Source organism: Mixophyes fleayi, chromosome 7, assembly GCF_038048845.1.
Source record: "Mixophyes fleayi isolate aMixFle1 chromosome 7, aMixFle1.hap1, whole genome shotgun sequence".
Lineage (NCBI taxonomy): Eukaryota > Metazoa > Chordata > Amphibia > Anura > Limnodynastidae > Mixophyes > Mixophyes fleayi.
The window spans coordinates 124,800,976-124,822,239 of NC_134408.1; the positions used below are offsets into that span (position 1 = coordinate 124,800,976).

Consider the following 21,264-nt stretch of genomic DNA (forward strand, 5'->3'; position numbering starts at 1 on the left):
GTCATCAAAAGGACTGTTTGTATGGCTGTGAGCAAGTGAGAATACATACACTGTCTCCCAACAGAATGTTTTGTTATTTTATATATTTAAAATACAAAACAAGAAGCATGGTAGCATTTTCTAACTTACTCTTCTGTAACAAGTATAAAGAAATAAAAATAAAAGAGTCCCTTTAAAGGAAATACATCCCTTTAAAATCACTACATGTATGTATACCTTCCAACAGTCCTGATTTTTGGCCTGCTGGAAAAGTAATGATTCAGTACCTGAAATTGAAGTGTTTTGGACACAACTGGGGCATGGACAAATTTGTCCAGATCTTCCGATTGGGAAAGTTGTTAGTTATTATTGAAGCACAAACACTGCAGCTAACACTGTCCTATATTCACCCTAAATAAAACACCAAGGATCGATTACTGATGCAGATTCTAAGTCAACGTTTAGCAAACCTGGATCTGTCACACTGTAAAACACCTGAATATCTGGCATTATCACAACTTTCAATAGAAGACAATGTATAGATTATCAGCAAATAAAATCCACATACGTTTCCAGAGTGAGGGGAACCTGCAGCTCCTTCGTGTCCACTGATATTTCATTTGCACTCAAGATCAGATAGAAAGTTACCTGGAGGAAAGTAACACAATGATTATCAAACCTTTGTGTGTTTGTAGTAATGTTCCCCTGTCCAGGTATTCTATTTATAAAGGAGTGATGTTTTTTTTACAGTTCACTTCAAGGGTTTATCTATCTGCAGATTACATTGGGTGGTACATACTTATGCAATTTTACTAAGAGTATTATTGTTCGGGCTTCTTTCCGAGCATTTCATCCACGTATCGATCATTTAGGTAAAGCTCTACTTGCCAACTCTCCCGGAATGTCCGGGAGACTCCTGAAACTCGGGTAGGTCTCCTGGACTCCCTGGAGAGCGGGCAAGTATCCCGCATATGGAACTCACTCACCAAAATGAAGCGTCATTTTGGCTCCACCCCACGCGACAAAATGACAGGGGTTTTTTTTTGTCTTGGGGCGGGGCCAAAATGAGGCGATTCACCGCGCCCCGCTCCTTCCCAACCTCCAAACACGCTCCCTGACCGGGATTTCCCAGAATTGCCTTCTCAAAGGTTGGCAAGTATGGGTATAGCTCTACCTCTTATTAACCGCTTGAGATTCACCACCTATTCTAAGAGCCAATGACCAGCGTCTACTCGGAAAGGATATTCTACTAAAATAAAGAAATACATTTAAAAAATACAAAAGATGAATCGCTTACGTTGGCGTTTCTTTTGAAGGGGTTTCCAAGCTCACACTCCACTTTTGAACCGTTTTGGTTGGATGCGCATAGAAACTGCCGTTCCTGGATTTACATACGAGAAAAAAAGAAAAGTGTTATCCGCAGAACAGGAATACCCCTTTACAACTCCGCTGACCAGTGCTTTCCTTACTCACTTGCTGGGGAGTCAGGTCCCTGAATGAAGAGAAGGTCAAGGTGTTTGGCAGATTTGCCACAAGTCTGGCTTCGTGAGCATCATCGCCATCATTTTTGGGATTGTTTGGATCCGATGGTTTATTTGTTACGGTAATTTCAAGAGCGATATCTTTCTGATTCTGGAGAGCCAACACCGGAACACCGTTCTCCCTGGGTTGTTGAAATAGAAAACAGTGAGTTTTGGATTGAATGGCCACCGGGAAGTTTAACGTGTACCTGTCCATTATCTATGTTGGAGGCAGCCATTTTGTGGGTTGTACCAATATCCAGCTTAGCAATTGAATAGGAATGAGTGACATCATTGAGACATGAGGCACAACGTGCCTCATGCCTCAGTGGTGCCACTCAGTTCTAGACAATTAATACGCTGCATCCTGATGAATATTGGTACAGCACACAAAATTATACATGTTAAAATAATTAATTATTTGCAACAAACATCCATATAAAGCAGTGAGGAGCAACGGGAAAGAGGTGGAGGGCCACATGCACAGCCTTTTAGCCTTCAAACGGGCCGTGCAGAAGGAGGGAGCACAGTGGACTCCTCCTCCGGGTATGTCATGTGACCTCCCTGCACTGTGCAGAGGAAGGAGGGAGCACAGTGGCCTCCTCCTCCGGGTATGTCATGTGACCTCTCTGCACTGTGCAGAGGAAGGAGGGAGCACAGTGGACTCCTCCTCCTCGGGTATGTCATGTGACCTCCCTGCACTGTGCAGAGGAAGGAGGAAGCACAGTGGCCTCCTCCTCCGGGTATGTCATGTGACCTCCCTGCACTGTGCAGAGGAGGTCACATGACGTGGATGTCAGCTGTCCCCCGTTCTGATAAGATCAGGAGCAGCAGCTGGGGGCTGCAGGCGGAGGCTTGGCGGGCCGCCTGTTGCCCACCGCTAATATAAAGAATCCCTGGGTGCAACCCAAAATAGAAATCATCATGTTATTTTATGTGGAGTGCTATGATCCTAATTTTTGTAGTGCTAGTCACTAAAATAATGTTATCATATTTTTTATATTATTTTTTTATGCAAGTCTCCGTTTGTCTAATTATTATAATGTTTACCAAAAATATGCCTACGTTATTTATTGTAGAAGAGTAGTTTGAGGACACCAGTTGCCTACACGCAAAGGCAACATATATGTGGGCCGTACTATTTCATTCCATCAATCACTAGCAAATAGTAAGATCACAGGTGCACAAGAAGCTTTGTGTGTCGCCTGTCTCATACACCAGCAAGTTCACTGTCTATTATCACCTACTCTATGGGGCCGATTCAATTAGCCCAGAGGTTCCACAGGATACTTTCACAATGTGTCTGCGCAAAACAATGTCATTTATGGTCATGAAAATAGATCACTTTTATTCACACCTCTATGAGGTGCGAGCGAAAATGAGCTAAGATCATGTACCTTAAACATCATGCGGAGACAGACCGTACGAGGCTACTACGGAACCTTGCGGCTAATTGCACCAACTATGTACAACTCAGAGATGTTTGTGTGGGTGGCTCTAACATATGGAAGATATTGTTTTTAATACACTCCCAATAAAACTCTGGTGGATCCTGTTGTAGCTTCTACAGATAAGGCGACTGTATAACGAAGACCGTACTTCTGTAGTTCTCTGAAGTTTTCTGATCCATCTCTGGTGAGGAATTTGTAAGAGATCTTCATGTTACTGTTGCAGACGTTATCTTCACCGCATCCTTCTTTCAAAAACTGGGCCTAAAAGAAGCAATAAGAAGGATGACTAAAATCACCTACGCACAAAGGGTTTCAGTTGATAAGATTGGTTGCTTAGAAACAAAATGGCTCCTTGTGTGGACCCAAAGGTAGTTTTGCTTAATTAAACCCCATTAAGATTGATCAGATTTCGATTGGTCTGGCTAAAAACCGCATGAGACCATATGTGTGGTTATTGCCTGACTCTCTAACCAGTTTCCTGTGATTTGCCCACCTCTGTTGGGTAGAAACGCAGCATCTAATTCTGAGTTGCCTGATACAAAAACTGAACAGAACATGTTGGTTGTTATTCTTCAATAAAACAAACATATGACACTGCTCACACGTCTGTCAGAGGCATTTTGCTATCATTTTGCTATAAGTAGAGCACTAAAAAAATTTAATTGTGTCAGAACAGACCTACCCGACCCTAGGCCTTACCCTTCGACATCACCTCCTTATACAAAAAAAAAGACGCCATGGGACATTATACAAAATGACAGACAGTAGTGCCCCCAATTTACACTCTTCAGGAGACTGGAGGTTAAAGTATTAAATAAAAGTGTTAAAGGATTATGGGTAATTAGAGCTGGCCAGAGGTCGCAGTTCACAGGGCCAAAATGACCATGATGTAAGGATAACTAACATTTTTGCTAGTAAAATATACAAACAAAACTAATATCACTACTTTCATTGGAGACAAGTCGTTTAGTAGGGTAAACCTATTTTTGTAGAAATACACTGAATTATAGGACAAAAAAGAAAAAGCATAAATTGTAGGAAAGTGGAAATCAGGGAAATAATAATTTGTAATTAAATGATATTTGGTTTCTCTTTGTTGTGTAATATAAAGGTACTCACATATCTGTATAGAAAACATGAGTCAAGTACAGAATAAAATAGGTACATAGAAATCTTTATAGAAATCTAGTTTCACAAATAACTGATTGAAATTCAACTCTATATAAAATGTTTCAGTGAGGCACGTCTTGAGGCATTTCCCCTCTCTCCCCGTATTCCAGCCTTAGCGCCCCATCTGTAGCCGCACACAAATGGCAGGAGCCACCGCTTGCTTTAATATTGGTGGCTGCTTATGCATCTGCTTATAATCGCCATGTGCACTTCCACCACCACCAGCTATAATTGTTATTCCGCTACCTCACGTATCAATTGTTACCCGCACCTTAGATTGTAAGCTCATTTGTCTAGGGCCAGCTTCACCTTCTGTTCCATGTCATTGTACAGAAATGTTTTGTATTACGATTCCCTCAATGAACAGCATTACGTAATATGTCGGAGCGTTATAAATAAAGGATAATACTAACGCATACAGAAAAGCAGCAAAGTGTGGTGAACATTGTACCTCAGTGCCAGCTGTTTTGGGCTCATTGGCATTCTGGATTGGCAACAGTTCTGGCAGCGCGCTGCTTTGCCTCTTCTTCCGTCGGACGCTTTTTATATCTACACTGACGGACACTGGAATCTGTCGTAGTTTATCCTTAATATTTTCCTGTGATAATGATATAATTGCACAGTTAGTATTACATATACAGCATTAGCAAACCTGAACCCCATACAAATCTACAAAATCCCACTCATCTTTTCTCTGCAAACATAAAAAAAGTAAATAAAGTAGTGGTGGCAGCCATTTTGTGACAATTCAAATTACATTACATTAAAATGGCACCATTCTTGTTATAGTAATTACATAAACCAACATAATACTTTCTTTTACAGAATTCTAAGATGTAAGTGGGTAATTTTGGAAATGTATTTAGTGTTGGATCTATCACAAGGGATTTACTACTAATTCAACCTATTAAGAAAGAAAAAAGTCCCTAAATTTTGCTACAACATAAATCCTGCTGCCTTATCATTCCTCCAGCCCAGGGGCGCACGCAGGGGTGGGGGGGGGGGTTTCTGGGTTCCCAGAACCCCCCTCCCTCCGCTAAAGAAGTGCCCCTACATAGCGGCACTGTACTATACAGCAGCCGCGGCGCTGTCAAAGAAGCGTCCACAGCGGCTGTATAGTACAGCAGCAGCTCTCTCTCTTTTTTTTTTTTTTTTTGGGTGGGGGGGAAACCCCTCCTTAAAAATCCTGCGTGCGCCCCTGCAGGTATGACTTTTCTGTATTTATCTAATCCCCACATGGAGAACAATCGACTATGTGGATGCTATCCCCCTTCGTGAATGCTTGCATATCCTAGAAAAAGAATTACACAAGCACAACATCTGTATGGTAATAAAATCTAACAAAGTAAAATGTGCAGGGGCACACTATTAATGACTAACAAACAATAAAGGATAATTGGCTGCTATCAAAAAAAATTGACCCTAGTCTGTCTGTCAGGGAATTTAGACTAGAAGCTCCAATGGGGCAGGGACTGATGTGAGTTCTCTGTACATCGCTGCGGAATCAGTGGCGCTATATAAATAAATGGTGATGATGATGATGATGATGATGAAGTATCTTTACACAGTGTCAGACCACTTTGCTACTTACCTGAAGATTGAGAGGGGTTTCGAAACATTTTTTCTGATTTTGTGACCTGAGGTCGATGGTACCTGACAACGGTCCTTGGATATTGGCAATCCTTGACGACAACCCCAGGCCCAGTCTTTGACTTTCGACCTCAAGTGTGTAAGCAAGAGCTAAGAAAGACATTTTCAAGATGTTAATACAAGAGTCTATACGGAATGAACAAGAGCTCCTACCATGAAGGGTTAAAAATATCATTTGTGTTATTAAATATTTTTGAAAATACGAATTCTTTCTAGAATATTCTATTGATCCCTGACAACATTTACTAGAGGATGATATACAGCGACTGTGTTTAAAGACAAATCCTGTTTACACTGTACTATATTCTGCACTATACAGTGGTCAATATAAAGCACTTACTTAAGATTGGATTGTAGTCTTTGGGTAAGGCCGTATACGACAAACATACCTCAACCGTCAAACTGAAAAAAATACAAAAACACATTCGTCAATGTTATCAACCCACAAATGATTTATTTATAAACAGTCGGTTTGAAAGGATGATGAGGTCGTCGTACCAGATTCCACTTGGCACATCGCAGTTTTTCTTATTATAGTCTATCTTGTCTGGTGTCACTTTTATAGTCTTAGTGATGTTGATAACTGGACGAGATCTTAACAGAGAAAAGATTTTTTTTAAAATATAAATTCTATTAGACACATATTTGCATAGATGATTCGGTAAAGAATGTACTACTTACCTGAACACATTTATAGAATCTGATAAAGACCCAACTGCAATATCTGGGTAAGAATTTCTATCTAAATCCATGTTTCCAGCAATGGAGTAACCAAACGACTGGGTGTTTGTGCTCTTGCCATCGATAATCTTCATGAAAAAATAAATGAAAATAAATAATAAGTACTGTTAAAATGATTGTCCACTCTTGGACGAGCCGCCCTTTGATAGAACCCCTCCCCCATAGATAAAAGGGGAAAGTGCTCCTGACTCTCATATTGCAGATGTTATATGCTGCATCACATGTTCTCTCTTTCCATTTGATTTGGATGTGTAAAAGCTATAGTTAGTGTATAGTTTTATCATGTATGTTGTCTTGTTTTTGTTTGTAATGTAAAACTTTCAATAAAAGTACTTTATTTAAAAATAACAAAAATGGGGGGGGAGGAGAGGGGGGCGGAGTCACCCATAATTGCATTTGCCAGGAGCAGATCACAAACATGATTTTTGCAGCTCGTTCTGGCCTATCACAATCCATCCACTCCTCCTCTATAGATCTCTATTGAAGTGGACTAGACAGTCTTAGGGGTATATTTACTAAACTGCGGGTTTGACAGAGTTGAGATGTTGCCTATAGCAACCAATCAGATTCTAGCTGTCATTTTGTAGAATGTACTAAATAAATGACAACTAGAATCTGATTGGCTGCTATAGGCAACATCTCCACTTTTTTAAACCCGCAGTTTAGTAAATATACCCCTTAGTCCTACTGCAGTGTGAGCCACTGTGTGATTGACATCCCAGCTTCAGATAAGCAGGGGGTGGCTATTTACTACAGGGGGAGGCAGCATATATTAATTGGGGGATGTCTAAATGTGAACAATCCCATTATTCATTAGATGAACATGCAATAATGGAGAGTACAGGTACACACGTCCATTAACCCAGCGCAACCTATTAGATATTAGCTTTGATGATCCAAGATGGACAGCTGCTTAAACTGAAGAACTAATAATGTACAATAAATCTGAGCAGAGTTACGCTATAATAGAACTGACAGAATATTTAGTGCAGTGCTGTCTCCACAGAGAGACAATATGACAGCTTCTAGTCAGAAAGAGCTGACACTCCTAAGTATAAAGTCAGTACAAATACCTACGTATAACATTCATGTGTACGATTGGCCGAGTCTTACAATGACTTCTAACACATGTAATTATATTGATCCTAGGTATTGGAGGACTTCATCCTTGTAAATTTCAGCTTACATGTGGAATATACAGTAGCCTGGTTGTGGCCAGAGTACACTTGCTTGAAAAAATCCCAAATAAAAATGCGTTTACATAGTCTGTGACTAAATAAGGTTACACAAAATTGTGACATTGCATTTCCTGGCCAGTGTGATATATTGTGATTAAACAGAGACGCAGCGCTGCGGAATTAGTGGCGCTATATAAATAAATGATGATGATGATGATGTCCTTACCTGCGCAGGTTTTTCAATAATGCCATCTGTGGACCCGTGATATACATAGACCTTCCCAAAGCCCTCATCATAAGGAGCTCCGACGGCAATGTCTAAGCAGAGAATATAAACCGTTATTGTGGTTACAATATGAATTACAGCTTTTTACAATTAGTAATTGTGTCCTATCTCACACTCAGTTACATCATAAACACAATTATACTTGTTTTTATAGACATGCATCAGCGCTACAGATAGGGGTGAAACAGTGTATCACCGGGCACCACAGCAGAGGCCAGCAAGGCCGCAGAAGGCTCATTGGTCCCCCTCTCTGCTCTGGAGGACTCCACTCTGCCCTTTTAGAGAAGGGCCCTCGGCGGTGAGAACTGGGGGCCCAGACATGGCAGAGACCCGCTCACCTCCAGGCCCCGTAGCAACCGACAAACAGCATATTTAAAACTCACATTATACACAAGGGGTAATTTACCAACATTGTTCAAATTACAAGTCACAGTAAGCAATCAGCAAATAGCTTTCATCTGTGTAGTGGACTTTAAACAATGAAAGCAAATGCCTGATTGGTTGATATAAGTTTGGTGCAGATTTGCGCCTTTGCTCCACAATAATGATAAATTAGGAAGACACTTTTAGGAGCTAATGTTGCTGTTTGTCTACACAAATATAAGAATATATATCAGGATTTGTTCTAAAATATCCTGGTGATTGAGGTCTAGCTTGTACATTGTAAGCAATTTTACCTTAACACCTCTATTATTCTATCATTATTCTGTAAACTGTACAGCACTTGAGCAAAGATTAATGTTATTCGCACCTCCGTCTTAGTGAGATGTTCACAACAGCACTTAAAGTGTAGTTTACATAGTGGAGGCAGCCATTTTGTGGAAGTATAACACTTCACTAGGAACAAGTGACCACACTGAGGCAGGAGGCACCAAGCTTCTAGTTTTAGTCAATTAATAGTCTGCAGTCTCATAAATATTAGTTGAGACCACAAAATGTCTGTGCCAACTGTGTGTTAGAGACTTGTACACGACTTCGTACGGGAATCTCTTACCAGGGAATCCATCTTGATTTACATCTCCAATGTTCTTCACAGAAATACCAAACATGGAGTCTTTGGTTCCTAAAATGCGGATTGGCTTAACTTGTTCCCATTTGCCAGCCGCATTCATGTACACATAGATCGCACCTCCTACTTCCTTGTCATTCTTATCAAAATACTGCGGCGCACCAATTATAATATCATTCCATCTGTGGAGGAAACACAGTCAGGTCATCACTAAAGGATATCAATGGATTTCTTTTATTTCCGAGGGTACATCCACAAATGTGCTGTGCCCCGAAATTCACATATGTAACTGTATGGATAATTATTTCCTACTTTGACCCACAAAAAATGCATTGGTCTGTCTTTACTCAAACACACAACAGACTAGGCGGTATATTTACTAAACTGCGTGTTTGAAAAAGTGGAGATGTTACCCATAGCAACCAATCAGATTCTAGCTGTCATTTTGAAGAGTGTACTAAATAAATGGTAACTAGAATCTGATTGGTTGCTATAGGCAACATCTTCACTTTTTCAAACACGCAGTTTATTAAATATACCACTAGATATTATGACAACAAGAATCCATACAATAGGACTTGGAGCCTTACTTATAATCATACTTTCTGACTTTCTGATGTTCTCCTCCAGGAAAAGGAGGTGAGGGAATGAACGGAGGGGGCGAATCGCTGCATTTATGGCCCGCCCCATGACGTAATGATGCTTACGTGTAATTTTACAGCGGGGACGGGGCCATAATGACGCGATTACCTGAGAATCGTGTCATGCAGCTCTAATCCTGCACTAGGAAGTGGGCAGAAGCGAGTCTGGGAATTCCAGAGTCTACTGGACATTACGGGAGAGTTGGCAAGTATATATACATTGATCTTTCTCACAGCATTATCAAAAAACATTTTTGACAGCACAGAAGCACAGTGATTAGCATTGCTGCTTCAGAGCTCTGGGGTCATGAGTTTGATTCCTGAGGAGGGCTCTATTTGTGTGGAGTTTGTATGTTCTCCTCATGTTGGTGTAGGTTTCCTCTGGGTCCTCCGGTTTCCTTGTACACTCCAATAATAAACATGGACGGTTAATTGGCTGCTTATTATTATGGGCCCTAGTGTGTGTGTGTGTGTGTGTGTGTGTGTGTGTTAGGGAATGTAGACTAAGCTCTAATGGGGCAGGAACTGATGTGAATGACAAATATTTTCTGTACAGCGCTGCATAATATGGTGGTGCTATATAAATAAACAACAATAATAATAAATATATTGCGGGAAGGTGTCATTCTGTCTGTAGAGGATCCCATAGTTTGTAAGTTTGCAAGCAGGACCTTATCACCTCTTTGTCTGTATTATCCAGTATTGTTTTATTACTGTATTTATTCCCAACTGTAAAGCGCTACAGAATTTGTTGGCGCTATATAAATAAATGTTGATGATGATGTGTTGCGCATTACAAGTTTCAGTCTAAATATCGCAGAGTACAGAGCGTCTCCTAATAGCTGGCACACAATTAAGTAACGTCACAGTCACTGAACCACGGCTCTTATTTTTATATAAAATTAATTTGAGGGAGTTTTGGGGATTTACATCCATTGCAAAATACAATTGTGTTTCAGTATGAAAAATAAACAAGTTTCCAGACTGCAAAAGCACTAATGTAGTGTAATTCTTGTTATGTATAGAGCTGAGGAATAAGTCTGACTAGAAGGAAGGATGTGAAGTCCAGACCTACTGGTTTTAATATTAGCAAATCTCCAGCTCACTGTGGCACAGAGCGTTTGTTGTCCACTGCCAGCTTCCTTATCAGCTGCTGACGTCAGTGCGCAGCACATTAGCGGTAGTCAATGCCAGATGCAGACTCCCTACGGCTTAAATATAAGGGTAAGATTTGAATTACCCTACTTTAAAAATAGAAAACAAATGCAGGGTTCCACTAGAGGAAATCCCTTTAAATGAGGTCCTGTTAGAACACAATAACCACTTGGACTATGTCGGTGCAATGTACTACTCGTCTTAGGTAATACTGAAACTGGGAGTTTCCAAAATGGAATTGTATTGGATTACATAACTAAGGGCCTGATTCATTAAGGATCTTAACTTGAGAAACTTCTTATTTCAGTCTCCTGGACAAAACCATGTTACAATGCAAGGGGTGCAAATTAGTTTTCTGTTTTGCACATAAGTTAAATACTGACTGTTTTTTCATGCAGCACACAAATACTTGATAGCTTATTTGTATACTGAAATTTAAAGTTGATATTTGTGTGCTACATAAAAAACAGTCAGTTATGTGCAAATCAGAATACTAATTTGCACCCCTTGCATTGTAACATGGTTTTGTCCAGGAGACTGAATTAAGAAGTTTCTCAAGTTAAGATCCTTAATGAATCAGGCCCTAAAGCATTAAAATACAGATAAAATGACAGTAATGCTAAAGGAATATATAGACCGCTCTAGATCCCTACACTGTAAGAACTAAAGTGTTTTGGGGTCCGACTATTGACCATGTTATTTGTCAATTCATCCTCATATATTCCATTATTTCAAAAAAGACAATATTAATGTATATAATATAATGTTATTTCTTTACTCCTGAAACATTTAAATGGGCAATTATCACTTTACATTTTTTTATTTGCAGTATAACATTTATGTATATAAAGAATAATTTATCTGCATTTGTGTAGTGTAAACTTAGAGACACTTTATGTTATCTTTAGTTTTGTGTTTGGAAGCCAAACAGGAACTTACTAGGAAAAGGAAGCACAGGAGCTGTTGATGAGAGATAAATAGGATGTTGTGCTTAAGGGGATAAAGCTACTGAATTAACTGAAGAAAAGTTAAAAACACTTAAAAATCAGAAGGACATTAAGGAGCTTAGGATAAGTGACAGAGCGAAAGCACTCGGGAGCTGGCGAAGTTTAAGAGAAGCATATTGGGTTTTTTAGGCTAACACGAGGATGGGGAGCTAAGGGGACGATGAGAGGTTCAGAAATTGGAGAAGAAGACGTAAAATTCTGAATTTGGGAAGGAACCAGTAATATTAAGACAAAGGTAGAAATATATATTCTATATTAAAATGTATTTATCCCCCCCTAAAGTGTGATCTCTATTTCATCATTAAGCAAGCCTTGGAAGCACGTCACAGGGGAGAATTCAGGGTTCTGTATTATGGATTGAAGAACATCATTACCTAGTTATGGCCGAGAGTCCAATGAGCTCCGGTTAGCCAATGACCTAGCATTACCAGTTGGCCATATGGCTCCTTTGGGAAATATACCCTTTAGATATTTAGGACGACCCGTTAACCAAAACATAATCTTACTTGTCACTGTTGAGATCCACCACTGCTACATCATAACCAAAAGAGGAGGCCAGACCCTCCCCTTCAAAGATAAACTCCGGAGACAACATCCTTTCATTGGGTGGAAACTTCTTCAGAAGGACGACTGCCCCGCTGTGATTGGCTCTAGGGGCACCAGCTACAAATGTCATTTCTTGTTGAGAGGTAATTCCTTTACCTGTGTCTAAAGAAAACCCTACAAACAGGAAAACAGAACCCGGTTAAAAACAACAACAACAAGTAACCAAAATCAAGGTGCATCATTTATTAAAGTGGAGCTAAACCAGAACCAAGGATATACTGCTATGTGGAAAAGGTGAGTTAAGCAAACCATTATACCTTTCCTCGAATGTCAGAACAGCAGTGTTCTCAGAAAGTAATACAGAAATTCCTAACGCATGCTGCCACATTTCTGTGACACTCCACCCCACATCCCCAATAACGTGGATCAATAAACTGCACAATTAATAGCAATGTCTAAATAAGGAGTCCTTTTCCTTTTAATGTATCACACTCTTTAAAAGATAGACAAATGATTTTCATTATCAAAGATATTCTCTCTAATTATGGCACCGCTGTTTACATATAATCAGTTATACTTAGTACGTATAACATCGTGAATCTGCAAATGCTCCGGTCTGAAAGTCAGTGTAAAATATTCTGCAGCTTGAACTCTTTTAACAATGGCAGTTAAATGACAGATCCGGTGATTCATTTGGGATGGGGGAACAAACGTTCAAAGAAAGGCAACTTGTTATGGGTTTCCTGAATAAACAGAACTTTTCATACAATAAGGAGGCAAATCAGAATACGTCCCATTACAACATCATATGAAATATATGGGAGTTTTTTGCTTTTGTTATTTTTGATTATTTTTACCAGTATGTATTTTAATGTTTTAGGATTTACACTTCTAATGATTTTACAATTAATTTGTTTACATTTTACCGGTAGAATGAGGTCACAATATTCTAGTATGAGGCCAAATAAATTAATAATGAAAATGTAAGGTAACGGCTATGGAGGATAAATTGGGGGTCACAGAAAACTTTAGAAGTGCATCCAACCTGCAAGAAGTATATCAAGATTATAATTTACATATATTTTAGCAGGGTGTTTTATTTATTTTTAATACTAATGCTGTATGTACTTTTATCCATGAAAATATTTCACCATAGAGCTTTCAGAATGTAACACTTTTCTGGCTGAAAAGCTTAGGGCCCTAAAGCTCCCATCAGCCTTAAGTTGGGTACATACTACAGGGTTTTTGTCCAATAATCGGCTCAACCAGCCAACATACGACCGCTCGTTCAAAAGTCGGGTCAGTGTGTGTAGTGACATGATGGTCGAAAGTCTGCCCAAATGGACGATTGTCGCCTCATTTGGTTGGTCGTACCGCTAAATATTTTCGTTCCAATCTCGTTTCTGTTGTGTAGTGTGTATAAACTTCCGACCGTTCCACAACAGCGAGTCCGAAATTACAATCATTGCTCACGACAACATGGCTGTAAAAAGTTGCTAAAAGGACGTCCGCTCTTCCCTTTATCGTCTATAACAAGGCTAGTGTGTATGCAGTCCATGGACCGAGCGATCGGACCATCGATCGCATGTAAAATCGATTGTCATAAAAAATTGGTGGCAAATTCTGTAATGTGTACCCAGCTTAAGACAGCGACTAAGTTATCAATCTTTTTTTTATCTTAAATTTTACATTACAAAGCTTTCACTGGTACATATTCCTTTATGAGTGAAATGAAATCTATGTTAGATTTACTAAAATGCACTAATAGGGAAGTAATAAATGTTTTTCATGTTACATAAAATAAACAATTCAATAACTCGTATGGAAGACTAAGATATATGCGAGTTCTATTTCATGCAAATGTTGGTGCATTCTTTTTTTCACTGATGTGGAGATGTAATGATCTGGTGATATCTGTAGCAATGAATGAGGCAATGACTGATGATGTCACACAAGTGATGTCATCAAAGCACAGCACATTCCGCCAGAAACCACGAACCTAAGTAGCTATTAGTCGTCACATCAATGGCTTTCTCCCCCCTTGCTTTTGGGGGTTCAGATTTATAAAGGAACTGATCAGGATCAGTACTGGACATTGTTGTCATAAACAGGAGACCTGTATGTATTCAAAATAACAAGAGGATAGAGAAAAGGCAAATGGGTGATAACAATAACAATATTAAAAAGGATCATCAATGAAGACTGCGAGATACGAAACAGAACATTGAAGAGTTTCGCCATAACCTTGTTATTGATCCTGCTTCCTCAAATGCACAAATTGCAGAAGATCACACTTATTTTTAACTAATAATCATACTATATAACACGGCAGCAGTGCAAAGACTGGCACTAGTCACCCTAGTAAAGCGCTAGACCTTGTGTTTACAATATTGTTTACAGTGATGCCCTTATGGCTGGACAGAAGCAACCTCCTGCTGTGTCTCACAATATGAAGTGACTAAGATATAGCAAGAACTTGATGTGATCTCATCAATGTACAGAAATGTATTTCCAATATAAGCACATGGTTATCCAAAGGAATGAAAACAGGTACGCATAAGTAAATATTACATCAACCTTCTTCACATAAGTGCAACTTGTACCTATCACCACAAACTGGAGTCAGCCATCGATTGGGCTGAGTCAACATTTGTGAGAATGTAGAAAATCCATTTTTTAGAAACTAGTGACATTCTTGAGGTGTGAGGCACAAAGCACCTCATGGCTCGTTGATGTCACTGCTTCCTATGGATAGGCTGCTTTCTCATGGACATTGATTCAGGCCACAAAATGGCAGCCTCCGCTGAGTGTGAGTGATGGGTACCCTTTTATTCATCTCTTTAGTTGGACAAAACCAGAAGTGAGGTCATGGTTACCTAGGTAACTGTTAGCTGGAACAGGTATTAAATCGGGATTGCGTTTTGTTTCACCGCCAGTTTCATAAGGCCCATCGTCAAAAATTAACATGTCCTCCAATGTACTATTTTTGTGTTCTGCCCGAACAAATCCTGAATGAATGAAATGGCAAATTAAAAGAAGCAATGGGACAAATGAACACGAAAAAATGATTACAATGAAAAAAGTCAAATACATGTAGTAAATGTATAAAAATAAAATGATTAATGGAAATTTGAGATATTAGGGGCTAGATTTACCAAGCTGCGGGTTTGAAAAAGTGGGGATGTTGCCTATAGCAACCAATCAGATTCTAGCTGTCATTTTGTAGAAAGCACTAAATAAATGACAGCTAGAATGTGATTGGTTGCTATAGGCAACATCCCCACTTTTTCAAACCTGCAGCTTAGTAAATCTAGCCCTAGATATGTATGCTTCAAGAAAATGGGGCTGTATAAAATTGATTGAAGGTACAGATTAAAAGGAAAGCTATACCAGTTATCCCAGGGTTAGAATTTTGAAATCTACATAAATATTTCCAAATATTCATACAAATGCCTGCATATTAAATTAGATACATTGTGCAGGATGTGTAACAGGAAGCGCATGGAAATCAAAGAGCACAAAGGAAAATTGTTTCTCCTTTGAGGATATTAACTGTACATGTCAATTCATATCTATATATATATTTGTTAAGATCGGACACAGTCTGCTGTAAGAAGATAACGTGTGTTTGGGATATAGCTTTCGTTTAATTTGGAATGGGTAATTTAAGAAAATAAATGATCAATTTCCCAAACAAATTAACTGTCAAAATGATTTAAAACAAAACATTAAATATTTAAAATGTTACTTAAATGAAAGTGACTTAATGTAAATATTTAATGTATACATTCAAAGGGAGAAAATCTGTATAACACAAATACAATCTATAAATAGTGCAAGCAGAATTAGTGGAACATGCAAACAGAAACAGAAGATGAGAGGCAATGTCCTGCAAGTCGCCCACATAATAACACTTTCAGGACTTCCTGAGTGTCTCTGATAGCTGTGGTATGATTTAGAAACTGAATTCTCAAACACGTCAACATTTTTTTTTTTAAATCCTGACATATGCAGTGTCAGAACTACTGTGATTGTAGGGGGTGTGTGGACACTACGAAGCCAAGCAGTGAGGGGAGACCAGCAATTGCCACCTTCCCCAGGCCTGTGTTCTGCTCTTCTGAGCTGGCTGGTGCGTGCGCTGAAGAGCAGAGTGGGGGACTAGGGAAGGTGAACCGGTATCACCTTCTCTCCCCCAAATCTTGCTATATGGTCTGGTTATGCTGCGTTCAGCCCCTATATGCAGTTGTAATATGTAGACTGTTGTACGTATTCCTGGGTGCATCTGCCTGTGGTGGGTTACACTGTGCTGGAAGTTGAATGCATTGTATACGGATGGTGTAATAAATATTGATCACTAATTGACATAAATTTTCATGGTAAAGACTTTGAAAGCTAAACAGAGCAGGGGGTATATTTACTAAACTGCAGGTTTGAAAAATTGGAGATGTTGCCTATAGCAACCAATCAGATTCTAGCTGTCATTTATTTTGTACATTCTACAAAATGACAGCTAGAATCTGATTGGTTGCTATAGGCAATATCTCCACTTTTTCAAACCCGCAGTTCAGTAAATCTAGCCCCAAAACTTCATCTAGCTGGGTCCAGAGTTTCTCCAATGCTTAACGTCAGGACCATGAATGTTGGCAACCCAGTCCTTATAGTTATCTTCTCTGGTCTGTTAATGCTGCATTCACCAGAAGTTCTATGGACCATGGGCAGATGTATAACCATACATGACTATGAATGTAGCTATTGTTATGCAGTGTGGTGAATGCAGCCCCGGTGGAACATTCCACGGCTAAAAGTGCTTGCGGGTAGATACTAATAATTAAATATTCTGCAGAGAATGGTGACAGCTGCCCAAAACCACATACATTATTCCTTAAATCCTCTGTATTCCTTTCTGTAGAATTGTGTCACAAGAATTCACCTTGGATAACATCTAGGACATCACAGCCAACCTGTATCTACAAGGATGTAAACAGGATGGTTGTTATATGAAAGATGTTATCAGGTCTGAACAAATCTTAGGTGTCACCAGTATACATTTAATAACATAAATGGAACACTGCTGTGTACTGCAATAGATACCTATGGCATTAGTGCTTGTAGATTACACAATTTTTGGCTTCCAGCTAAAGACGCCTGCAGAATGAAGCCTGGCCCCCAGAGGCCGTTCATACTGCTAAAACTTGTGTACCCCACAGGTGCTAAGAAATATAGCAAAGCAGCATACCTTTCCAGTTGTATGTTCCTGGGGCACCAAACACAACATAATGAAAGTCTTTTGTAAATGTAGCAGCGACACCTTGTTGACAAGACCCAAATTTCTCGTGACCCCTGAGTCGCCCATCACAAAAATTCCACTCTCCTCCATCCATATCATCTCTAATAGTGAGGTCTTCACTCAGGACATAACACCTTCCTGTGATGTCACGAGATTCTTGGATAGAATTCACAAATCTTCTCCTTTCATACCGATGAGCACACGTCTAGTGTTAAAATAGGGAAATATTGAGTTTTTAAATGCAGCACAACGTGAATTTTGTGAATACACATATATAAAAGGGAAGTATTAAAAGTTCAATTTAATTTCCATTACTTAAAATTCATGTGCTCTAAAAAAAAAACTAAAAAACAGCCCTACATCATAAAGTTCTCATCAACTATATCTGTGTCTTCTTCCTTTGTACCTCCATTTCTCCTCCTTATATCGCAACACTGGTCCTATTATCTGTCCCCTCTAAAACACGTGTGGTCAAGTCACTGCCCCCTACAAGATCAGCACATGCAGCCTGAAATAATCTGTACTGCTGTGAGCATTTAGATGGTCTTATTGGCTAACAACTGGGGATATTCCGGATAAGCAGGAGATACAGAGTGGATACACTATGGTGCTCTGAATTATACACAATAATAGCGCCCGATAAATAATAAGATGATACATTCAATGTTATTCTTTGCAGCGTTCTTATTGAGAAACAACAGAAACGTAACAGCTTTCTGCACTGCTACGAGTTTACTGTTTTCCTGCGTGTAGCAACATAGTTTCAACACAATTAAAACAAACAGCAGTGCTGTCTGCCAAGAGATGCATTTTAATTCAGTTGGTTGACTTTTATTCTTCATTAGCATAAGAAAGTGCTTTATTGATTACCGGTAAGTTGATTTCTTAAATGATGGTCTTAAATAGTAAGTATAGTCACTAGTTGACATTAATATATATAAAGTTGTCTGAATAATACACATTAAATAACTAACATGCTTTATAGTTAGCAAAATGTCACTCATACTTTATTTTTCATGCTAGGAAGCAGGTGCTTCTCTGAACTGACAGGTTTGCAGTATTGCTCTACAGAAATGCACTGTGTGGATTGATGGAGTCGTATACAAGAACCAGGGCAATGATGTCAGAGCAGGTCGAATGACTGCAATCTCAGCAATATGAACTTATCATATTTGATGAGAGCAGGTTTAGTTGTCTGTAATGGCAGGGAGATAATTCTTGACATTATAAGTATAGCTTCATTGACATGGCAGGTTAACTCTGAATAATGTATTTTACCATTACTGTTCAGATCCGAAAACTTTAAATTTGGGATTTAGTGTTCATTTAAATGATTTACATATATTAAGATAGAAGAAATATATTTGTCATTGTGTACGTACACACAAGAAATAGGGAGTTGTGATAATAACAATAAGATTTAATTTGTTGTTAATCTGTAAGTTTTAAATGTTATTTAGGGCAAAAAACCCTACTGCCTATTTTCTTTTTACACAATTCATCAAAGAGGTTACTGTCAGTGGCAGTGTTGCTTGTTTTTGCCTATTTAGCTTGTACCGCCATGAACTTGAACCGCCATGAACTTGTACCGCCATAATATCTGTTCTGTTACCAGAACCAAATCATTTAATAGTAAGCTATCTCCAATCTTCTCTCCATCCACACTCCCACCCTGTTCACTGCGATCGGCCAATGACCATCGCCTCTCCTCCACTCTCAACATCTCATTCCATTCTAGAATTCAAGACTTCTCCCTAGCTGCCCCCTGCAATGGAATGACCTCCCATGATCCATTAGATTGTCCCCTAATTTGTGCTTCTTCAAACGGGCACTTAAAACTCACCTCTTCCTCAGAGCCTACCAGCCATCCTCTTAAACCTTTCTCCACCCTCGTTCTCATCACCTCTCTCTTCCCATCCTCTTTACTCGCTCCTCTTGCACTTGATCCCCTCTACTGACTCCCCTTGTGCCTGCTATCTGTTCGCCCTCCCTTTAGAATGTAAGCTCCTACGAGCAGGGTCCTCTTCCCTCCGGTCTCTATATCATTTCTTCTGCTCCAACTTCACTATAATTGTTATGCCTGGAGCTTCTGGAGTTATGGTTTAACTCGTTTATTGTTCTGTACTGTTTTCCCTGTATGGTCTATTGTCTGTATTGTGCTTATTGTACGACACTGCGGAAACTTTGTGGCGCCATATAAATAAAGACTAATAATAATAATAATAATTAATTATTATTACATGATTTTGTTCTGGAATAAAGTATTTCTTATTTATAGATGTTTTAAAATGTTTTCAATCAAAAGCCCACAGCCCACAGCCCATGCTTGCAGATAACTAGACAACCAGGCCTGGTAAACGGTACCGCTGTAGTGCACTACTGCATAGGCATGTGAATATCGTTCAGCTCCTGGGGAATTTTGTTTGAGAAACTGAAGCAACAAAAGCTGTGACAAGATTTGATCTAAAAATCGTCATTATTGCTGCGACAGGGCCCTTAATACTAAACATGAGATTAAATTCAGTGTGATGCAACTCCGATACAGTCCGCGGAGACACATCGACATGATGTTGAGGATGGAATCTCCGCTCAGAAATAAATGAGTGGAGATTCCTTTCCGTAATGGGCGGATATGTGCTCATCCGAACATCACGCGATGTTTGGCGACAGCTCGCTCCAAATTGAATCTCGTCCCTTAAAGTTTAGCAATTACGTGAAAAACAGATCACTATGCTAGAAGTATAGTAAGATCCCTTCTAAAGTCTCCCACTCACTCACAGTAAGATTTTGGTCCATTAATTCAACCAACCGTTGTACAGTGTGTGACACTATCCAAGACAATAAAAATGCATCAGCAGATTGGTATATTATTTTGGAAGTCAACCCTGATGACAAATGTGTGAGGTACTGGCTGACCTATATGCGGAATGCATATTACAATACGATTGTTCGTCTTATTGTTAAAGAATCAACATGTGTGTGCATGATAACAATGCTAAGCCAAATCATCACATAGACATGTTTATTTATTGGAGCCGCTTGTATATCACTTGTCGCGTCCCTTTAATATTTCCATTAAAATTTAAAAAAGAAAATTAAAAAAAAAAAACTACATACCACAACTTTTCCTCCTGGTCCTTGACTCTGAACACTTACACCCATCCATTGGTTTTCTTTACTCTCCACTGATAAATCAACTGAAAAATGGTAGTGGTTTTTATTAGATTATTTATCCTTTTCTACACCTTACAACATTTTAAAAAGCAAAAACTGAGACACAGATAAGCCACACCCCTGATACCACGCCCAGTTCTACCCAAACCCCGCCCATATTATTACCATGGGGCCACTGCACTCTCTGGGTTCGGGATAGTCCAGCCAAATGAAGGCATTATATGAGATCCGCACTGAGATTTATTTTGCTTCTGGTAATTTGTGGGGTAATTGTGTAAGATATAAAGGTACTCTCTAAAACACCGTGCACACGCTATTTTCTTTTGCAAACCCTTCCAGTTATCTCATGAAGCATCTGGCGTTGTGGGCCAAGATGGCGGGGACTACGGGGGAGATAAAGTTGCCGTCTAACGGGGGAGGGTGGTCATTCCTTGCCTAGTATGAATTAGAAGTGAGTACAACTAATATTT

The 21,264-nt window shown here is 39.3% G+C and overlaps 1 protein-coding gene across 2 annotated transcripts in view; it reads right to left on the minus strand.

The window, feature by feature from the left end:
• ITGA6 (integrin subunit alpha 6) overlaps positions 1–21,264 on the minus strand; it is a 73,801-nt gene that overhangs the window by 17,712 nt on the left and 34,825 nt on the right. For both annotated transcript variants that reach the window (XM_075180630.1, XM_075180631.1), the window contains exons 3-17: positions 20,738–20,817; positions 17,570–17,825; positions 15,210–15,341; positions 12,294–12,507; positions 8,970–9,166; positions 7,916–8,007; positions 6,452–6,579; positions 6,269–6,364; positions 6,111–6,172; positions 5,712–5,860; positions 4,572–4,718; positions 3,099–3,211; positions 1,453–1,642; positions 1,277–1,360; positions 548–627 (exon numbers count right to left, since the gene is read on the minus strand). In XM_075180630.1, coding sequence (XP_075036731.1) covers positions 548–627; positions 1,277–1,360; positions 1,453–1,642; positions 3,099–3,211; positions 4,572–4,718; positions 5,712–5,860; positions 6,111–6,172; positions 6,269–6,364; positions 6,452–6,579; positions 7,916–8,007; positions 8,970–9,166; positions 12,294–12,507; positions 15,210–15,341; positions 17,570–17,825; positions 20,738–20,817 — 2,020 coding nt within the window. The remainder of the gene's footprint in view (positions 1–547; positions 628–1,276; positions 1,361–1,452; positions 1,643–3,098; positions 3,212–4,571; positions 4,719–5,711; positions 5,861–6,110; positions 6,173–6,268; positions 6,365–6,451; positions 6,580–7,915; positions 8,008–8,969; positions 9,167–12,293; positions 12,508–15,209; positions 15,342–17,569; positions 17,826–20,737; positions 20,818–21,264) is intronic.